The sequence below is a fragment of the Sciurus carolinensis genome, chromosome 4 (assembly GCF_902686445.1).
Source record: "Sciurus carolinensis chromosome 4, mSciCar1.2, whole genome shotgun sequence".
Taxonomy (NCBI): Eukaryota; Metazoa; Chordata; class Mammalia; order Rodentia; family Sciuridae; genus Sciurus; species Sciurus carolinensis.
Window position 1 is genome coordinate 61,839,611 of NC_062216.1, and position 20,704 is coordinate 61,860,314.

General features: G+C 34.6%; 1 protein-coding gene across 1 annotated transcript in view; it reads left to right on the forward strand.

Moving 5' to 3' along the window:
- Nucleotides 1-20,704, forward strand: part of Tex15 (testis expressed 15, meiosis and synapsis associated) — a 56,839-nt gene that overhangs the window by 18,676 nt on the left and 17,459 nt on the right. Inside the window, exons 3-5 of the mRNA XM_047549680.1 lie at nt 6,704-6,941; nt 14,012-14,158; nt 15,174-15,336. Of these exons, the coding sequence (XP_047405636.1) occupies nt 6,704-6,941; nt 14,012-14,158; nt 15,174-15,336 (548 nt within the window). The remainder of the gene's footprint in view (nt 1-6,703; nt 6,942-14,011; nt 14,159-15,173; nt 15,337-20,704) is intronic.

Below are 20,704 nucleotides of genomic sequence, written 5' to 3' on the forward strand. Positions count from 1 at the left end.
AGATAAAGCTTATGGTGAAGGGGGAAAAAAAGAGTTCCTAATGTTGAGGAGCTAAATTTCCTCTAGTAAACAGCATAATGCTCCCCCAAAGACATTCTAATCTCCAAACCTGTGAATATGTTACCTTATGTGTCAAAAAGTACTTTGCAGATGTGACCAAGTTGACAGACCTTGAGATGGGTGAGTATCCTGGGTTATCTTGATGGGCCCAGTTTAATCACATGAGCTCTTCAAAAGTGGAAGGGGGAGAGTAGATCAGAAAGAAGAGGTGAAGGGGAAAAAGTTTTAAGTGGGACTCAACCTGCGTTTGCTGGCTTTGAAGATGGGTAGAGGTTAAGGAAGAGTCAAGGAATATAGGTTACTCTTAAGAATCTGGGAACGACCCTCCACTAATAGCCAGCAAGGAAATGAGGATCTCAGTACTACAACAACTATTAATTAAATTCTACCAACAATAAGAGGGATCTCCCCTAGAACTTCAGAAAGAAACACAGTCCAGATGATCCTTTGATTTTGGACCAGTGAGATCCATGTTGCACTTAATACATAAATATTATAAATTTATGCTTTTAATTCAATCAAGGTTATGATAATTTGTTAGAGCAACAATGGAAAACTCACTTGTGTCAGTTAGCAAATTTCTTTTTAAATTTTATTGAATACCAATTTATCTTAGGGGTTCTTTGTTTCATTTAATATACAGTAGTTCCTCCTTATCCACAGTTTTACTTTCTACAATTACTATGGTTCAAAAATATTAAATGAAAATTTCAGAAATAATTCATAATTTTAAATTGCAGAGTGTTCTTAGTAGCAGGATGAAATCTCATACCATTCTGTTCCATTCTGCCTGGAATATGAATCATCTCTTTGTCTAGCATATCCACACTATGTATGCTACCCACCCATTGGCCACTTAGTAGCCACCTTAGTTATTAGATCAACTATTGTAGGGTCACAGTGCTCTTCCCCAAAATGCAAGGGTAGTTATGAGTTTGTCAAAGAAATTGTAAAGTGCTTCCTTTGAGTAAAAAGGTGAAAGTTTTCAGCTTAATAAGAAGTGAAAAATATGCTGAGGTTGCCACAATCTATAAGAATGAATCTTCTATCCATGAAATTATAAGGGAAAAAATAAATACATGCTAGTTTTGCTGTCACACCTCAAACTGCAAGAGTTATAGCCATAGGGCATGTCCCAAATAAAACTCTCTTTGCATTTATTTTAGCCTCATTTGTGATTTTGTGGTTCACAAGATTCAGAGGTGCTGCCATAAAACATTGGGACATAAATTCCAATGTGTCTGAATAACTTCAGAAAGCCAAACTTTTTAAAAAATATAGTTTTTAGTTGTTGTTGGACTTTTATTTATATGCAGTCCTAAGAATTAAGCCCAGTTTCACACATGCTAGGCAAGTACTCCACTGAGCCACAAACCCTTCCTTGAAAAGCCAGACTTTTACACAACTTTTTAGAGTCTAAAAACTATTTTTTAAATCATTTTTTATCATCTAAATCATATTTAGGCCTAAAATTTTTTAAATGTAATATTGAGAAAATACACATTGAAACCTAAGAGATACTAATGTGATTCCTAATACAGAGCTCCAGGGAATATTTTCTACTTTAATTTACAGTAGTTTGGTAGCTCTAGGTCAGATTTTTATTATTTTTTCATTCCATTCACTTCCTTAAGATGATACAATATTTAGCCAGCAGCTGACTAGGTAAAATAAAAATTTGACCCAAACTGTCAGTGATGCCTCTGTTGAAAATCCCTGCTCTGGGGTTTACATTATATGTATTTATCACAGTGTATTTTCAAATAATGTTATATTTACTTGTTTAAGAATCTCACAACTGTACACTCTCTTCTGGCCCCTCCCCCCATCTTTTGTGGTATTATTAGTGTTTCCACGTGAGAATTCCCTCTAGGCATTGCTCAGAAAGTTCATGTTTTTTAAATCCCAGGGAAAACTAATTGAAAAATCATTTTAAAAAATGGAAGGTTTTTTAACTCCTCTGTGAGAATTCACCCTTAAGGGTCAGTATAGAGCTCTTGGTGGTTAACATAGTGATAACAAATTGAAAACAAGAGCAGGAAATGCTAACATATGGAGTCATAAGTGAAGGGTAGCATCTCTAGGAACTAAGAAGTAAGCGATTCTGCAACCTAGGTGCCCTTCAGCAGATGAATGGATAAAGAAATTGTGGTATAAAGAATGAAATTATCGCATATATATATATATACACACAATGGAATATTACTCTACCATAAAGAATGATAAAATTATGGCATTTGCAGGCAAATGGATGAAATTGGAGAATATCATACTAAGTGAGATAAGCCAATCTCAAAAAACCAAAGGACTAATGATCTCGCTGATAAGCAGATGATGACATATAATGGGTGGGAGGGATTAGCGTTAGGGTTAGGGTTAGGTTTAGGGTTAGGGTTAAGGAGGGTGGCAAGAATGGAGGAAGGAAGGACTGTATAGAGGGAAAAGAGGGGTGGGAGGGGTGGAGGAGAGGAAAAAACAATGAATCAAACAACATTACCCTATGTAAATTTATGATTACACAAATGGTATGCCTTTACTCCATGTACAGACAGAAACAACATGTATCCCATTTGTTTACAATAAAAAAAATTATTAAATAAACTGCAGACTTAAAAGAAAAAAAAAAGAATGAAATTATCAGGCTGGGGTGTGGCTCAGTGGTAGAACGCTTGCCTAGCATATGTGAGGCACTGGGTTCTATTATCAGCACCACATAAAAATAAATAAAATACAGGTCCATCAACATCTAAAAAATACATTTAAAAAAAGAATGAAATCTTGGCATTTACCAGTAAATGGATGGAACTGAAGACTATCATGCTAACTGGAAAAAGCCAACCCTATAAAACCAAAGGTCCTGATATGTGGATGCTGACTTATAATGTGGGACAAGAATGGAGATTCACCAGATTGGAGTGGGGGGTAGGCGGTAGTAGGAGGAGGGAGGGGGAATGGGAAAGACAGTAGAATGAATCAGATATAATTTTTCTATGTTCATATGTGAATACATGAGCAGTATACCTCCACATCATACAACCACAAAAATGAGAAGTTACACTTCATATATATATGATATGTCAAAATATACTGTCATATTTAACTAAAAAGAACAAATAAAAAAATTTTTAAAGTGGTTAAGATCTAGTCAACTACATATTACTGTATCATGACCACGTTTTGTCATGTCTACCATTTACAGTTGGTGGTACTTACCAATTTTAATATGCTTATGTGCATAGTACACTTCATACAGATTCTGTGAGAATCTAAATGAATTTTTAAAACATGATTTTTAAGAACAACTTTTCTTCTGTGGTACATACCTTTACTGGGTTCTGCAGTGTCTGCATTACAGGTAATCACTTGGAGTCACATTTCTGTCATCTGGTGTGGCAGTTGCTCCTGTTACTGTTCCTGAGCAGGCCTTATAGAACACTCTAATCTGCCAGTTTGGGGGGAGGGTTTTATATTTTACATACTTAAAGTGAGTCTTGTTATAGTAGTAAAATCAGAAGTGTCTGGACTTAGCTAATCTTTTCTGAAAATGATTCGTAGTTTTATTTACTACTAAGCTAACAGTCAATAATCAAACATTAGCTTGTTTCTCCAAGTTGTAATTTAGATCCCTGAAGAACAGAGGATGACCCTAATGATCAAGCATGGTTGTCTGTCTGTTGTAGGTATAAAGATACATATAGTGAAGTAATAGAGAAAGATATTTCATTTATGAAATACACAGTCTTCCCTCCATAACACAATTAGCAAGAACTCAAGTTCTGGAATCTGACAGACTAGAGTTATCATGTACATGCATATCTCAGGGATGTTGTAGGTTCATTTCCAGTCCAGTAAAACAAGAACAAATGTTTTGGTTTCCAGTACATAAGTGTTTGTCTACATTGTACTCTGTAGTCTATTAAGTGTGTGATACTATCATGTCTTTTAAAAATGAACATACCTTAATTTTAAAGTACTTCATTGCTGAAAAATATTAGCAGTCAGGGTCAGGGATATAGTTCAGCAAAAGGGCATTTGACCTAGCATGCTTAAGACCCTGGGTTTAATCCTCAGCACTGGGGGAAATTTTTTAGCCATCATCTAAGCCTTCTGAGAGTTGTAATTTTTTTTTGCTGGTAGAGGTTGGGTCTTACCTCATTGTTGATGACTGCTGACTGACCAGGGTGCTGGTTGATGAAGGTTGGGGTGACTGGCAAATTCTTAAAACAGGTTTGCCATACGGATTGATTCATCTCAGGAAAGAATTCTCTGTAGCTTGCAATGCTACTTGATAGCATTTTACCTACAGTAGAACTTCTTTCAGTATTAGTCCTCTCAAACCCTGCTGCTGCTTTATCAACTGATTTTATTTCATAATCTAAATCCTTTTTGTTATTTCAAGTGTTCACAGAAACTTCACCAGGAGTAGATGGCATCTCAAACCACTTTCTTTTCTTATAAGATGCAATTCCTCATCCATCAGAGTTCTATCATGAGATTGCAGCAATTCATCTTCAGGCTCTGCTGCTGATCTGCTTTAGTTCTCTTGCTGCTCCCACCACATCTGCAGTTACCTGCTCCACTAAAGTCTTGAACCTCTCAAAGTCGTCTATGAGGGTTGAAAGCAATTTCTTCCAAACTCCTGTTAATAATGATAGTTTTGGGCTGGGGAGATAGCTCAGTCGGTAGAGTGCTTGCCTTGCAAGCACAAGGCCCTGGGTTTGATCCCCAGCACCGCAAAAAAAATAAAAAATAAAAAATAATAATGATAGTTTTACTTCCTCCCATGAATCACAAATGTTCTTAATGGTTTCCAGATTTTCATTTTGTGTTGCCCAAATTCATCAGGCAGAATCACTATCTGTGACATCTATAGCATTACAAAATTATTTATTAAATAATAAGACTTGAAAGTCAGATCCACACACTTGCAGAATGCAGGCATGATAACATTAATTTCATTGTACATCCCCATCAGAGCTCTTTGGTGACCAGATACGTTGTCAGTGAGCAGTAATATTTGAAAAGATTCTTTTCATGAGCCCTAGTTCTTAACAGTGGCCTTAAAATATCCAGTAAATGATGTTGTAAACAGATAGACTGTACTGAGGCTTTGTTAACCCATCTACAGAGCACAGGCAGAATAAGTTTACTGTTAATTCTTAAAGGCCCGAGGGTTTTCAGGATGGTAAGTGAGCATTGGCTTCAACTTGAATAGCTACATTCACGTATAACAGAACACCCTATTGTTGGATCTCTGTATCTAAAAGTCCTAGATGGCATCTTCTTCCAATATAAGGCTGTTTCATCTATGTTGAAAATTTGAAGAGTTAGGGCCTTGCTCTGAATTAGATTTTGGCTTACAGGAATGTGGTAGCTATTGATCTGTCCAAACTACTGAAACTTCATACCAGCAATAAGATTATTTTATTTTCTTATTCATGTGTTCACAGAATTAGCACTCCTGATTTTCTTCTTTCAGACATTTACCTTTGTGATCAGAACTTGGCTGTTTGGCACAAGAGATATAGCTTTCACCCTATCTCAGATTTCAACCTACCTTTCTCACTATGCTTAATCATTTCAATTTTTTATTTAAACTAAAAAGTGTTCCAACTCTTCCTTTCACTTGACCCCTTAGTGTCCACTGTAGGATATTCAGTGACCTAATTTCAATATTGTTGTGTCTCAGGAAATAGACCCAAGGAGAAGGAGAGACTAAGGAACAGTCAGTCAGAAGAACGCATTTATCACTTAAGTTTACCATCTCATATGGGTGTAATTCTGGCACCCAAAACATTTACATTAGTAACATTCTAGATCACTAATCACAGATCACTGTAACAGATATAACAAAATGTAAGGGTCTGCAATATTGAGAGAACTACCAAAAAGTGACATAGATGCAAAGTAAGCAACGCCTTTGGGAAAAAATGACACAGGCTTGACAGGACTGACCTTTAATTTGTTTAAAAAAAAAAAAAGTGTGTATCTGCCAAGGCATAATAAAATGAAATGTGGCTATGTAATTCCAACTCTGTCACCTTGCTATTTTGGCACCTTAACTTTTTGAACCTTATTTTTCTCATTTTAAAAAAACCATATATAAAAATAACAGTAATAATAACTTCTTGGGGAATTGAGAACAGATTGATAAACGCATGTAAAGCTTAAGACTTTGTAATGGGTATATCAGCAGCATTCAAGAAACGTTCATTCTTATTAACAGCCTATACAAAATGTGGTCTGTAAATCCTAAATGTGTAATCTTGAATTTGATCTTTTACTTGAGGAGGTGGGTACCAGGGATTGAACTCAGGGCCACTTTAACACTGACCCACATCCCCAACCCTAATTTGTATTTTATTTAGAGACAGGGTCTCACTAAGTTGCTTAGCACCTCGCTTTTGCTGAGGCTGGCTTTTTGAACTCTCTATCCTCTTGCCTCAGCCTCCTGAGCTGCTGAGATTATAAGCATGCGCCCCCTTGCCTGGCTTGAATTTGATCTTCAGATGATTTTCATTCTAACTTCTTTTACAGTAGTGACCCGCCTAAATATTAGCAACACTTTCCTTGCTTTCTAACTGTGGCAAGATGAAATATTTATCTTCCTATTTAACTATAACCATTATTTGTTTTGATTTAGGTCAGAGATGCGTGAGAGAAGAAAACATGGAAGAGAACTTGAAGAACATTTCTGCTTTTTAGCACTTCCTCAGAGTGATGTGTTAGAGATATATCAGAATGGGATAAGTACCAAAGCATCTACATTGAAGATATTAGGAAATCCTCATCTTGGAATTTATATATTTAGACATGTTGATGTTGCCTTGAATTATGCTCATAGTCGAAACATTATGGTAGAGAACATTATAATTTTTAAGGTAAGTAGCATAAAAATATTAAATATATGGACAGTTTGCTTTAAATTGCCCTGAACACATTTTCTTTTTAGTATAAATTCTTAGTATTTTTTATTGAATTATATAAAATAATAATTCTTTTTATCTTCATCATCATTTGGAATATACCTCTATTTCTGACTACTTGATTGTGAAGTACAAAGCAAAACTCCAAGGAGGCAAAGGAAGCCATCATCTTTGTATTTCTTTTTCTAGACTGATTATACCTCCTGCTTGTCTCTTTTTTTCAACTATAATCAGTACCTTAGTGGTTTAAGTATCTTCTTTTGAAACACTGTAGTATAATTTTAGTGAAAGCTAAAGTTATTTAACTTTTATAGTTATTTTAGTTAGTAGTATTATATCAATGTAAATTTCTTCAATAATTATTTCATAGTTATTTAAGATGTTAACTTTAGGGAAAACCAGGCATGGGATATATAGGACTCTCCAAATTCTCTGTGTGTGGTAGAAGAAAATAGCTACCTTGTAAATATATACCTTAGTGCATGGTGAAGTTATCATATATCCTTTCTCTGTAATACAGTACATCTATTGCCATTAGGTTTACATAGGGTTTTAAAAGATGCTTATAGTTATTTTAAATGTTTAAAAAATTAAGATTAAAAATTATTTATGGGATGATATATAAATGTTTGGGATTAAAAAAAGACCAAAAAGAAATGCATTCAACTGTTATTGGTGATAAACTAGTTCATGACAATATGGAGAGTGCTCTGTTCTAGTTTTCTTAATAAGCATTTTCCACATATATTATAATGTGTGTATAAGTATTTCTTTCCAACTTTTATTGTGGTAAAATACACATAACAAAATTTACTATCTTAATGGTTTTTAAGTGTACAGGTCAATGGTTTAAGCATATTCATAGTTATGCAGTCTTTACTCCAACCCATCTTCAAAACTTGGCTTGCACACCAAAATGCTATACCCATGAAACAATAACTACAGTTCTTCCCTCCACCAGACCTTGTCAATTTTACCATTTTACTTCCAGTGCTTCATATAAGTCAGATCATGCAGTTTTTGTCTTTTTATAACTAACTTAATTTTCTTTGCATAATGTCCTGTCCCTTTTGTCTGAATTTCCTCCATATTTTGTTTGTTCATTCATAATCAGTGGACCACCTGACTTGCTTCCACATGTATATGTAGGTATGCATGGTACTACGGATTGAAGCAGGGATGCTTTACCACTTAGCTTTATCCACAGCCCTTTTAATTTTTCTATTTTGAGAAAGAGTCTCACTAATTAATTTGCCCAGGCTGGTATCGAACTTGCAAAAACCTGTGCCTCAGTCTTACAAGTAGCTGGAATAATAGTCATGCACCATCACAAGTATACCCAAAAGTAGAATAACTGGATCATATGGTAATTCTAAAATAATTTTTGGAGGGTACTATGGCACTTGGCCACTGAGCCACATCCCCAGCCCTACTTTGTATTTTATTTAGAGACAGGGTCTCACTCAGTTTCTTAGTGCCTCACTTTCCGATGTTGATGTCACAAAGTTAGATCTTTACACATTCTATGTTCAGAAACATAAGCTAATAATTATAATACATGAGTCCCTGAAATTATGTAAAAACCAAAAATGTGAAATTATAAGCCAGAAGTACTATAATACTAGCTTTTAGACTAATAGCTGTTTAAGTGTATTAATACGTTAAATTATGTAGAAAAAAAGTGGAGTTATGCACCATTGTTACAGTAATACTTGTTTCTATAAATTGCAAGTGTTTACCTTTCCTGAGATCTTTTATTTCTTCATAAGTCTACAAATTACTATCTAACATTCTTTATTTTGACCTTCTATACACCCTTTCACAGGGCAGTATAGTGGTAACAAATTCCTTTGACTTTGGTCTGTCTGGGAATGTCTTAATCATCACCTTGGAAGCACAGTTTTACCAGGATTCTTGGTTGATGATTTTTTTTCAGCATTTTGAATATGTTAGTCCTCTGCCTTCTGGCTTCCCAAATTTCTGGTGAGAAACCTAATTATTAAGTATACCTTGTATATAATGATTTATTACTTTCACAATTTTCTCTTTGAGTTTTCAACAGTTTGTGTCTCACTATAGACCTCTTTTGAATTCATTCTGCATGGAGAGTCCACTGGACTTCTTGGATGTTTATATTCATGTCTTTACATAAAATTTGGAAAATTTTTAGCCATTATTTCTTCAAATACTCTCTTCCCTTACCTCTCCCACACTCTTTTTTAGAGTATTGCAGTGTGTGTGTGTCAGGCTGCTTGAATGGTGATCCATGGGTCCCTAAGGCTCTGTTTGCTTTTCTTGAGTATTTTTTTTCTGTCCATCAGATTCAGTGATTTCCAACTTCCAACCTTCAAGTTTACTGAATTCTGCCTGTTTAAAACTGCCTTTGCCAGCTGGGGTTGTGGCTCAGTGGTAGAGCACTTGCCTAGCCTGTGCGAGAGGCACTGAGTTTGATTCTCAGCACCACATAAAAAATAAATAAATAAAATAAAGATATTGGGTCCATCTACAACTAAAAATTATTTTTTTGAAAAACTGCCTTTGAGAGGCTGGGGAGATAGCTCAGTAAGTAGAGTGCTTGCCTTGTAAGCCCAAAGCCCTGGGGTTCGATCCCCAGCACCCCCCAAAAAAAACTGCCTTTGAACCTGTTAAGTACATTTTTTGTTTTAGTTGTTACACTTTCCATCTACAAGATTTTCTACTTGTTTCTTTTTGGGTTTTCTATCACTTTATTGATATTTCCATTTTATTCACACATCATTTTCTTTATGTTCTCCACATCTTAGTTCTTTTTACGGTGCTGGGGATCGAACCCAGAGCCTTGTGCTTGCAAGGCAAGCACTCTACTGACTGAGCTATCTCCCCAGCCCCCACATCTTAGTTCTTTAAGAATCTCTTAGACATTTGTGTCATTGTCTGGTAGATATGCCTTCAGGTCTTTTTCAAGGACAGTTTGTTGAATTTTGTTTTTATTTTTCCTTTCAAGGAGCTTTGTATGCCTTGTGATTTTTGTTGTTGAGCGCTGGACATTTTAGTCTACTAATATGGTAACTAGAAATCAGATGTCCCCTTTCCAGTGTTTTCTGAATTTGTTCTGTATTTTCATTCATTATTTTGTTGTTGTAGGTTGTTTCTGTACCAAAGAATGAACCTCAGGTGTAAACTTAAGTTCTTCTTAGGTATTTTTCTAACCCTGCACCTTCTTTGCTTTGCGTGACTCTAATTTCCTATATATTTGTGGGGTGTTTTGTTTTTGTTTTTGTTTTTTGTGGTGCTGACAAACCCTTTGAAGAACTGCTGCAACTTCTCTGAAATTCTAGAGCTGTACAAAATCAGGGGGAAAGTTTCATAGAAGAATCTCAAGCATCAACAGGAACTTGGTTAAGGTTTACTCCTTGGTTAATTGTAACTTTGCCAGGAGTACTAAAAATCCATTGTGGTTGCTTTTAAATGTCAAGTTTTCAGTGTCTTCCACCTAGAAGGGACAGGGTCATGGGGACTGGTGCTTTAAATTTTCTGGAAGACTCTTTACCCAGAAAGGCAGGGATTTGCAACAATGGGGAGAGATACAATGCTTATTAGAAGCAGAACACATATCCCTGATATTTATTACTGCACACTTGCTCCTATAAGTAGTATATGAGCTGCCATCGGAACACATGCACAACTGTCTGCCATGGAACCCCACAGGTGGGGAAAGCATAGCTGCTACTGTGTGAAGAACTGAAATTAACTGTAATAATACTATCCATGCCTTCCCCTGGAAGTTGTAAGCCTTGAATAGATTCCAGAGTTCCAGAATAATTAAATCAAACAGATTCTTTCAGTGCTTTTATTGCCTACATGCAAAGAGAGATTTCTGGTGCTTACTATTCCACCATATTCCCAGAATCAACCTTTGAGCTATTTTTGCAACTTTTCTGAAATTCTATAGCACCTATTCAGAATAGGAAAAAAGTCTCATAGAAGAATCTTAAGTATCAACTGGTAGATTGGTTAAGATTTACTTTTCGGTTAGTTTCTGCTTTGCTAGAACTACTAAAATCACAGTATGCAAGCAGTATCCTTACTTCCATAGGGGCAACTTAGGATTTGTCTATGTACATCAAATCAGTGGTTCATATGACACACAATTTTTTTTTACCTCAAATATTGTCTTCCTTTAAGCATAATTTATGTTGATATTTAAAAAATAGGAGCTGGGACTCTAGTTCAATAGTAGAATGCTTGCCTTGAGGCACTGGGTTCAATCATCAGCACCAAGTAAAAATAAACCATTAAAGGTATTGTGTCCATCTACAACTAAAAAATATTTTAAAAAATAAATAATAGATAACAATTTTAGAAAATTTGGGTCATATTAAAAATTTCCAAAAGCTCAATAATAAGCAAGCCAAGTTTTTAAATGTCTGCTTAGTCTTCTATTCATAGAAACAGATATGTACATATAATTGTAATTTTTTTTGCTTTTAACTTGCTTTCTGTTCTAGTTATAAAACAATAATTTTCCATGCCATTAAATAAATATTTTTCTGTATTATCCTTTAGTTTTGTTCTTTTTAAGGTGGGGTCTCTCTGTGTTGACCAGAGTCCTGGGTTTAAGTAGTCCTTCTGCCTTAGCCTCCAGAGTAGCTAGGACTACAAACCCATATTGTAAGATCCTTTTGAATGATTGCAAAGTTATTCACTGTACATCTGTACCATGAATTAGTCTAACAAAATTTGTTGGGGATTGAATTCAGGGGCATTCTTCACTGAGCCACATCCCCAACCCTATTTTGTATTTTATTTAGAGGCAGGGTCTCACTGAGTTGATTAGCACCTCACTTTTGCTAAGACCGGCTTTGAACTCTCTATCTTCCTGCCTCAGCCTCCTGAGCCTCTGGATTACAGGCATGCACCACTGTGCCCAGCCAAAATTTTTTAATGTTGGGGTGTAATTTGGTTTCTAGTTTATTTTGGGTTTTGCACTTTGATTATCCCTATAAATATGTTTTCACACACATGTATAATTTTGTGCTGTTATTTGGTTCTGGGGATTGAACCCAATGCCGTACATTATCTAATCATGTACCTCAGCCCCTATTTGCTAAGAATTTATATCAAAATGTCAAAGATAGGTATATTTTTATAGCTTTTGATAATATAACACTCAATTGTCCAGGGAAAGATTGTACTAATTAATATTTCATCCACAGTGGTAAGAATACCTGCTATCTCACAGCATAACTAAACCTGTATATTATACTTTTAAAAAAAAAGTCCTTGCCAACCTAATATATGACATTCAGTTTATCATTATTGGTTCAGTTTTTGTTTTTATTGTGATTACTACTGAATTTAAACTTGTCTGTTACATATATTTGTTGGCTATATATCTTTGGAGAATTGCCTGTCTTCTGCCATTTCCTTGGTTTTTTTTTTTTCCTTTTTATTTATGTTTGATTTGTGAACATTATCAGTTGATTAAAGGATATCTTGATAGCTAGACTTCTCTGCATGTTTTCATTTTTTAATATAATGTTTATTTTTTAACAACTTTAGATTTTTAGAAAGGTTATAAAAAACTTGTTCCTATGCACAATTCACCCAGCTTTGCCCAGTGTTAACATTTTATTTACATAACTATAGTACATCAGTCAAAACTGGGATGTAAACATTAGTCAACCCTGTTAAACTAAACTACAGTTCCTCTTTTTTTTCTGGTACTGAGAGTCAAGCCCAGGACTGCACACATACCTATAACGCAAGTGCTCTAATTCTGAGCTTCTTCCCCAACTCCAGGCTGTGAACTTTGTTGACTTTGCCAGTTTTTCTATGCATGTTTCTTTCTTTTCCAGACTCCAGGTTCTAGTCTAGGATACCACATTACATTTAGTGTTGTTTTGATTTTGGAACAACTGTTTCACATCAGTATGCGAATTGCTGACTTTATACAAAATGTGCATCTTTTGTAATATTCTTTGCACTTTCTTCCATTTGTCAATTATGTTTACAATTTGAGTTTTAAAAGTTTTATATTCATTTGTTTTTGAAGTACAGAAGTTTTAGAGTATTAGTGAAGTCTGCATTTTGGTTCATAGTTTCTTGGCATATATTCTTAGAAAAGACATCTTTGATTTTAGATAATTGCTTATATTTCACAATACTTTCATTATGTTTTTAATACTTAAATATTTAATGTTTGGTTTTTATTTTGTTTATAAATTAAGAAAGGAATTTAAAAACGAGATAAGAAAAATTAAGAAACTGTAACCTCAGTGACTCAGGAGGCTGAGTCAGGAGGATCAAGAGTTCAAAGCCAGCCTCAGCAAAAACAAGGCACTAAGCAACTCAGTGAGACCCTGTCTTTAAATAAAATACAAAATAGGACTGGAGATGTGGCTCAGTGGTTGAGTGCCCCTGAGTTCAGTCCCTGGTACCAAAAAAAAAAAAGGAACATAACCTAAAAAGAAGGAATTTAATATTTTCAGTTGTCTCCTGCCATTTATTGAATAATCTATCTTTACTTAACCTATTTCAAACAGCATCTTTAATAATATACTATATTTTAATGTATATGTGGACCTACTGCTGGGCTAGTTTTGTTGTATGGTTTTTTTCCTCTGCCTTTCTTGTATTAAAAGAATGTTCTAATATCTAAACTTACAACTCTCTAATTCTGTTCTGTCATTCTGTTTCTAAACTAAATTTTAAGATAATTTCCTGGGCTATTTTTAGTCTTTGTGGTCTTTGAGATAAGTTTTTAGACTAAGGCTCATTCCTGAAAGTGGATTGTCTGAGAATTTTATTAGAATTAGTCTAATCTCAGAGTTTAATTTGGGGGAAAAGTAGAATTACTGTGTTAAATCATCCCATTCATCTGGGACATGGATTATATTTTCATTCATATTTCTACCTCATTTTTTAAAAAATGTTACCCTGCCTTTGCTATTTGAAGTGTGAGTATAAAAGTGTTTTGGTGTGTGTGTGTGTGTGTGCATGTATTTGTGTTTATATATATATATATATATATTTTTTTTTTTAAGGTTCTTTTTGGGAGAGTGAAGAAAATTCAGCCTTCTATGGATAAAAACAAAGTTTCTTTGGATCCTTCTCCCAACTTTGATTGCCATATGTCAAGAAGTTTACCTTCTCTGAAAGATACCATTGAGCTACAAGCCTACAGTTCAGCAGTATGTTAACATGGTTCATTTGATAACTTGAAAGTCTCATGCTTAATATAGTGGCTACACTTATTTAGATGTTCTATAGTTTAATTCTTAACTTGGGAAACATCAACTTCCCTTTTAGGACTTCACAACAAGGTGACCATAGTTAATAATAATGTATAGTTCACAATTACTGAGAGCAATTTTCAAATGTTTCACCATAAAAAAATGATGGGATAATTGACAGATGTTAATTAGCTTGATTCAGTTGTTCTGGATTATTGAAACATGACATTGTACTCTATAAAAGTATACAGTTACAATTTCTCACTTAAAATGATTGATTTTAAAATGAACAAGGCTATTTTGAAACAATATTACTCATTTTGGTATTCTGGGAAAGAAAAAAAGGTTTATGTTTTAACCATTAGGTGAAATAGCAATTTTCTCTCCTCTCTTACTTACTTTAGGGACCTTTAATTTATATTTTTATATATATATATATATATATATATATATATATATTTAAAATAGGTAGAGATAAATCTTCTGTATAGAGGTATGTATGTAATCCCACATTTAAATTGTTATTTTCCCAATTAATTATTCCTACCAAATAAGATGTAATGGTTCAGAACATATGTAAAACATTTAATTTTTAATGGAAAAGTACTTATTTATTTATTTATTTATTTATTTTTTTGCGGTGCTGGGGATTGAACCCAGGGCCTTGTGCTTGCAAGGCAAGCACTCTACCAACTGAGCTATCTCCCCAGCCCCCTTATTGTTTTAAAAAGTACTTATTATTTATATCTGCTTCTGCTAACATAAATAGCCTACCAAGAGAAAAAAATATGTGGTGTAGGGTAAAGAAATAATTTTAAATATCCTCAGAAAAACTAGGGTTGAAAAGGCAGGAACAGGAAAGTAGATAAATATGTAACATCATGTAGTTATGTATTTTTTTTAAATATGAGTTTATTCAAATCTTAACTGCTAGAATTAATCAACATAAATTCATTTTTCCTCTTTGTTTCAGGTGTACTTCTATGAATACAATATCTTTTCAAAGCCGGTAGATAAACCTAGGCAGTGCCTTCCATATGCAATAGTGACAGTAAAATTTATTGGTCACAAAGTAGATAGTGGACACTTGATGACATCTTTGAGATTCTTCTCAGCAGGATTTCCTAAGAGGACTGGTAAGATGCATATATTATTTACTTCAGTAATATTTGTGCTAGTCTCAAATTTTCTGAATATTATTTTTCTAATATATTATTAATCTCTAAGCAAAATCACTGAGTTTTGCCTGTTTTCCATTTTGCCTATCTAGGGTAGTATGCAGGTATTTTGTGACTTCTCTTGCTCTGTTTATGTTCATGTGATTCTTCAATATTGATATGAATAACAGCAGTTTATTCATTTTCATGGGTGATGGATGAAGAGTACTCCATTGTGCAACTATATACTGGGGATATTTGGGCACTTTTGCATCTCTTTTTATTCCATACATTGCTATTTTAAATATATGTATAAGGGTCTTAGTGCTTATGTGCAAGAATTTTTCTGTAGAGAATGTATTTTCACCAGGAATGTACAACTTAAGCCAAAAATGATTATCAAATGGTTTACATATTATGCTTTTTAAAAAAGTTTTATTTCTGCCAGTCTAATGACTATGATGTATTATCAGATTATTGTTTTGAGTTTTCCTAATTTTTAACAAAGCTGAGAATCTTTACCTGCATTTATTTCTATTACACTGTCATGTGCTGCTATAGGTGTAGCATTTCATTGTTTTGTATTTGGCTTTCCCTAAGAATTGACCATGGTGTATTGACCATTTGGATTTCAGCTTTTCTGAAATTCCTAGTCAAATCTTGTATCTTCCTTTTATAATTGAGCTATGTTATTTTATTACTAATTTGTAGAAATTCTTTTAAGTATTAAATTTGGGGGTTTGGGTCAGTTATGTGTTAAAGAATGTTTTCTCTGACTTTGTGATCTTGTCTTTGTTCAATATTCTTGATAAACAAGAGATTCTTATTATAATATGATTAATCTTTTCAGAATAATTGCTGTCTGTTAAGGTTTAGAGATGAAGTGTCCCTTAAGAGTTCATGTGTGAGACAATGCAAGAAAATTTAGAGGTGAAACGATTGGATTATGAGAGGCTTAACTTAATCAGTACATTCCCCTGGTGGTAACTGTAGGTAGGTAGGGTCTGACTGGAGAAGGTGGGTCACTGAGGGCGGCGTGCCTTTGGGGCTTATGTTTTGTCCATGGTGAAAGGAGTGCTCCCTCGCTTGCTTGCTCGTGCTCTCTCGGGTGCATACTTTCTCTCGAGCTCTTTCTCTGTCTCTTGAGCTCTCTCTCTCCTTGATGGCCATGTCCTGAACCACTTTTCTCCACCACTCTTTTTCACCATTAAGTTCTGCCACGCCTTGGGCACAATAATGGAGACAGCCATCTATGGACTGAAATCTCTGAAACCGTAAGACTCAAATAAATTATTCTTGTTAGTTCTTTGATCAGAGTTGCAAAAAAGCCAACTAAAACACTGTTATATTTGTTTTATTTAAGAATGCTTTCCCAAGAAAATGAAGATATTTCCCTGTGCTTTTAAAAGCTTTATAGGTTTTTTTTTTTGCCATTTTGATCTTAACTACCTAGAAATGACTTTGGTGTATGATAATGATAAAAGATCTAATTTAATTTTCCATGTGCGTACCAAATTGTCTCAGTACAGGAAAACATTTCCTCCACTGGTCTGCAGTACCATTTCTGTAATATATCAGTTGGCCATAGGTTCTGCAAAAATCTCTTCCTGAATTCCATTCAGTTCTGTTTCTCTCTACTTATCCTTTTGCCATTTAGCACCTTGTCTTAATTACTATGATTTCATTAAAAATGGTGTTACTGTTACTGGTACTCTATCTTTTTTAAATGATTTATTGGTTTTAGTACACAAGTTTTAGAATCAGTTTATCAAGGTCTGCCAGTTATATCTGTTAGAATTTAGAGATTGAATCTATAGATTAATTGGTGAAAAATTAAAGTTTTCATTATATCAAATTTACTATTAAACTTGTATACATGGTCCATTTCAGTTCTCTCTAATGTATTTTGATTTTGAAATTTTCTCTGTAAGGTCTTACATGTCATTTATTTTTAAGTATTTTATATTTTATGCTATTTTAAATATGTTTGTTTTATTCTTTGTTTTTTATTATGTCAATTCAGTTGATTTAAAAGTATAAAATTGGGCTGGGAATGTAGTTCAGTGATAGGGCGCTTTCCTGGCATGCACTGGGTTCAATCCCCAGTAATGGAAAAAAAGAAAGTGTAGAACTATCAGGAGACTAAGGCAGGAGGATTACAAGTTTGAGGTCAGTCTTGGCAACTTAGCAAGATCTTGTCTCAAAATAAAAAATGATCTGAGGATGTAGCTCAGTGGTGCAGCACCCCTGGGTTCAGTCCCCAGTATTGGAGAAAAGGAGTGTAAAATCAAATGATTTTTGTGTATTCACAGTATGTGCACCCATCACTGCAGTTGTCAAACTTGAAATAGTTTTAAAGAAACTATACCCTTTCAAAACCTATCATATCACTTTACTCTCATGCCTCCCATCCCTGAGCAACCACTAATCTATCTATTTGCCTATTCTGGGCATTTCATATAAAATGAAGTCATATAATTTGTGGCTTTTTGTACCTAGTGTTTTTCACATAACAGTATTTTCAGAGTTCATCCATACTGTAGCATGTATCTACTTTATTCCTTTTTATGAGCTAGTATACTTTTATATACATATACCCACATTGTGTTTAGCCACTTATCAATTAATGGACATTTGACTTGTTTCATTCTGCTATGAACATTTGTACACAAACGTGTTTTCACTTCTTTTGGGTAAAACATACATAAGAGTGGGAATTGCTGAATCACACAGTAACTGTGTGTAAATTGAATGAGGACCTGCCAGTCTGTTTTCCATAGTGGCTTGTGCTATTTACCTTTATGGCAGGGTCCCCCTTCTAACCCCAAATCTTGCAGTCAAGTCAAAAAGATTTCAGACATGTCACTCAAGAGTAATAGGCATGAGTTTATTAGAAGATATAGGAAAGGGGAAAAGAGGGCGCTTTTAAGGAAGAGTATAGGTTTTCTCAGAGAGGTGAAGGGACAGCATGCCTCTCCTACCCTCCAATTTTTAAAATTATTTTTAGTTGTAGATGGACAACTAAAAATATTTTTTTAATTAATTTATTTACTTTCATGTGGTGCTAAGGATCAAACCCAGGACTCACAAGTGCCAAGTAAGTGCTCTACCACTAAGCTACAACCCCTGTCCTACCTTCCAGTTTTATAGGGGTCCCAGAGAAATATCCAGAGAGTCCTGCCTTGATTCCCCACCCCCCTGACTTCTTTTTTCTTTTTGGTACTAGGGATTGAAGTCAGGGGTACTCGACCACTGAGCCACATCCCCAGCTCTATTTTGTATTTTATTTAGAGAACAGGGTCTTACCTCACTGTTACTGAGGTTGACTTTGAACTCAGGATCCTCCTGTCATAGCGTCCTGAGCCACTGGGATTACAGGCATGACCCACTGCACCTGGCCCCACCCTGACTTATGACTGACAGCAGAATGACATCAGACTTTCAAGTTCCCACTATCAGAATCACTCTAGTTCATTTTTGCCCATGCCAACTGATTCTAATTGGAACCTCTTCTTAGAGATTTTATAGTTCAAGGGGATTATCTTTATCTCTGTGAGTTCTGGGATCTGGTCTTTGTAAGAATCACAAAGTACCCCCTTCAGGGTAACTTATGTTCTTCTTATTGGAATTATTTGGGGCCTGCATTTCTCCTGCAGACAACAGGTAGTTTGCTGATGAATGAACAAGGCAGGGCTGCAAGTAAATTGCTTCTTAGAAAAGAAAGCATGTGGGGGTTAGCATAGTGGACCTATTTTGTAGAATTATTCACTTAACCTTGTGTTCCCACCACTTGTATATGTCTGTCCTCTATCAGTCTTGTTGTATTGCCCAGGCCTTTCTCAAACTTCTGGGTTCAAGTTATCTTTCCATCTCAGCCCCCCAAATACCTGGAACTACAGGCGTGCTCCACTATGCCAGGTATAAGTGGGTATTGTTATTTTGCAGTGCTGGGAATTGAACCCCAGAGGCAAATGCTCTGCCTCTGATCAGTATCCCCAGAACTGATTTTTGTATATTGATCTTGCATCCTGCAATCTTGCTAAATTCGTTAACTAGTTCTCATAGGTTTTTAGTGTTTTCCTTAGGGGTCTGTGTGTGTGTGTATGTGTGTGTGTGTGTATGTGTGTGTGTGTGTGTGTGTGTGTATGAGATCATGCCATCTGTGAATATAATTTTAATTTTTCCTTCCAATCTGTATGCCTTTTATTTCTTCTTTGATTTGCCTTATTTCCCTGATAGTTCCAGTGAATTTTTAAGAGAAGTTAAGAAAGCAGACATCCTGGTCTTGTTTTTGAACTCAATGGGAAAGATCTAGTCTTTCACCAATAAGTATGGTGTCATTTGTGTTGTTTTTGTAGGTCCTCTTTATTATGGGGAGAAAATTTCCTTTAGGATGTTGAATTTTGTCAAGTACAAAATTTTGTCTTTTGTGTGTCTTTGAGATGAACATGTGATTTTTATTATGTTGATGTAAAATATATAAATTTTCAGATGTTAAGTTAACTGCATTCTTAGGATGAATTACATTTGGTCATGGTATATATAATTCATTTTATATGTTGTTAGAATTGGTTTGCTGTGATTTTATTGAGGATTTTTGTGTCCATAAGAGATACCTGCCTGTAGTTGTCTTATGATGTCTTTGTCAGGTTAATAATGACCTCATAGAACGAGTTGGCAAGTATTCCTTATTTTTTTAAAAAGAGTTTGTGCAAATGAAATCAAAGTAAACTTTGATAAATAAGGTTTCTCTTCTGCAATTGGCACAAATAAAGAACATCCAAGTGTGTGCATTGGAAATGCACGTGTTACATTTAGATGTATACGGACTACTTGGTGCAAAAGTTCTGGAATGTAATTTTGTAGTACACATCAAAGGATTTATGAATAGTTTTTGTTTATTGCTTTATTAATTCCAGTATAAGTTTATTTTTTAACCTAAAAAGATAAATAAAACTAGATATTAACAAAAAGAGTTTGTGAAGAATTGTTGTTAATTCTTTTTTAAATATTTGGTGTGTTTCACTAATGAAAACATCTGAGCCAGAGTTTTTCTTTTCAGGTAGTATATGGATTATTAATTGAATTTCTTCACTTATTGTAGGTCTTACATCAATTGTGGTAGTTTTTGTCTTTATAGGACTTTGTCCATTTCTTTCCACTTGCCTAATAATTGGCATATAGTTATTCATAGTATTCCTGTGTAGCCTTCCCCCTCCCCCTTACCCCCCCAGATCAGTGGTAACAGCCTCTTTCATTTATGAGTCTAGAAGTTTGAGTTATATTTTCTAGTAGTTTAGATTTTGTTGATTTTTTGATCAACAAAAATTTTTTGATATGTTGATTC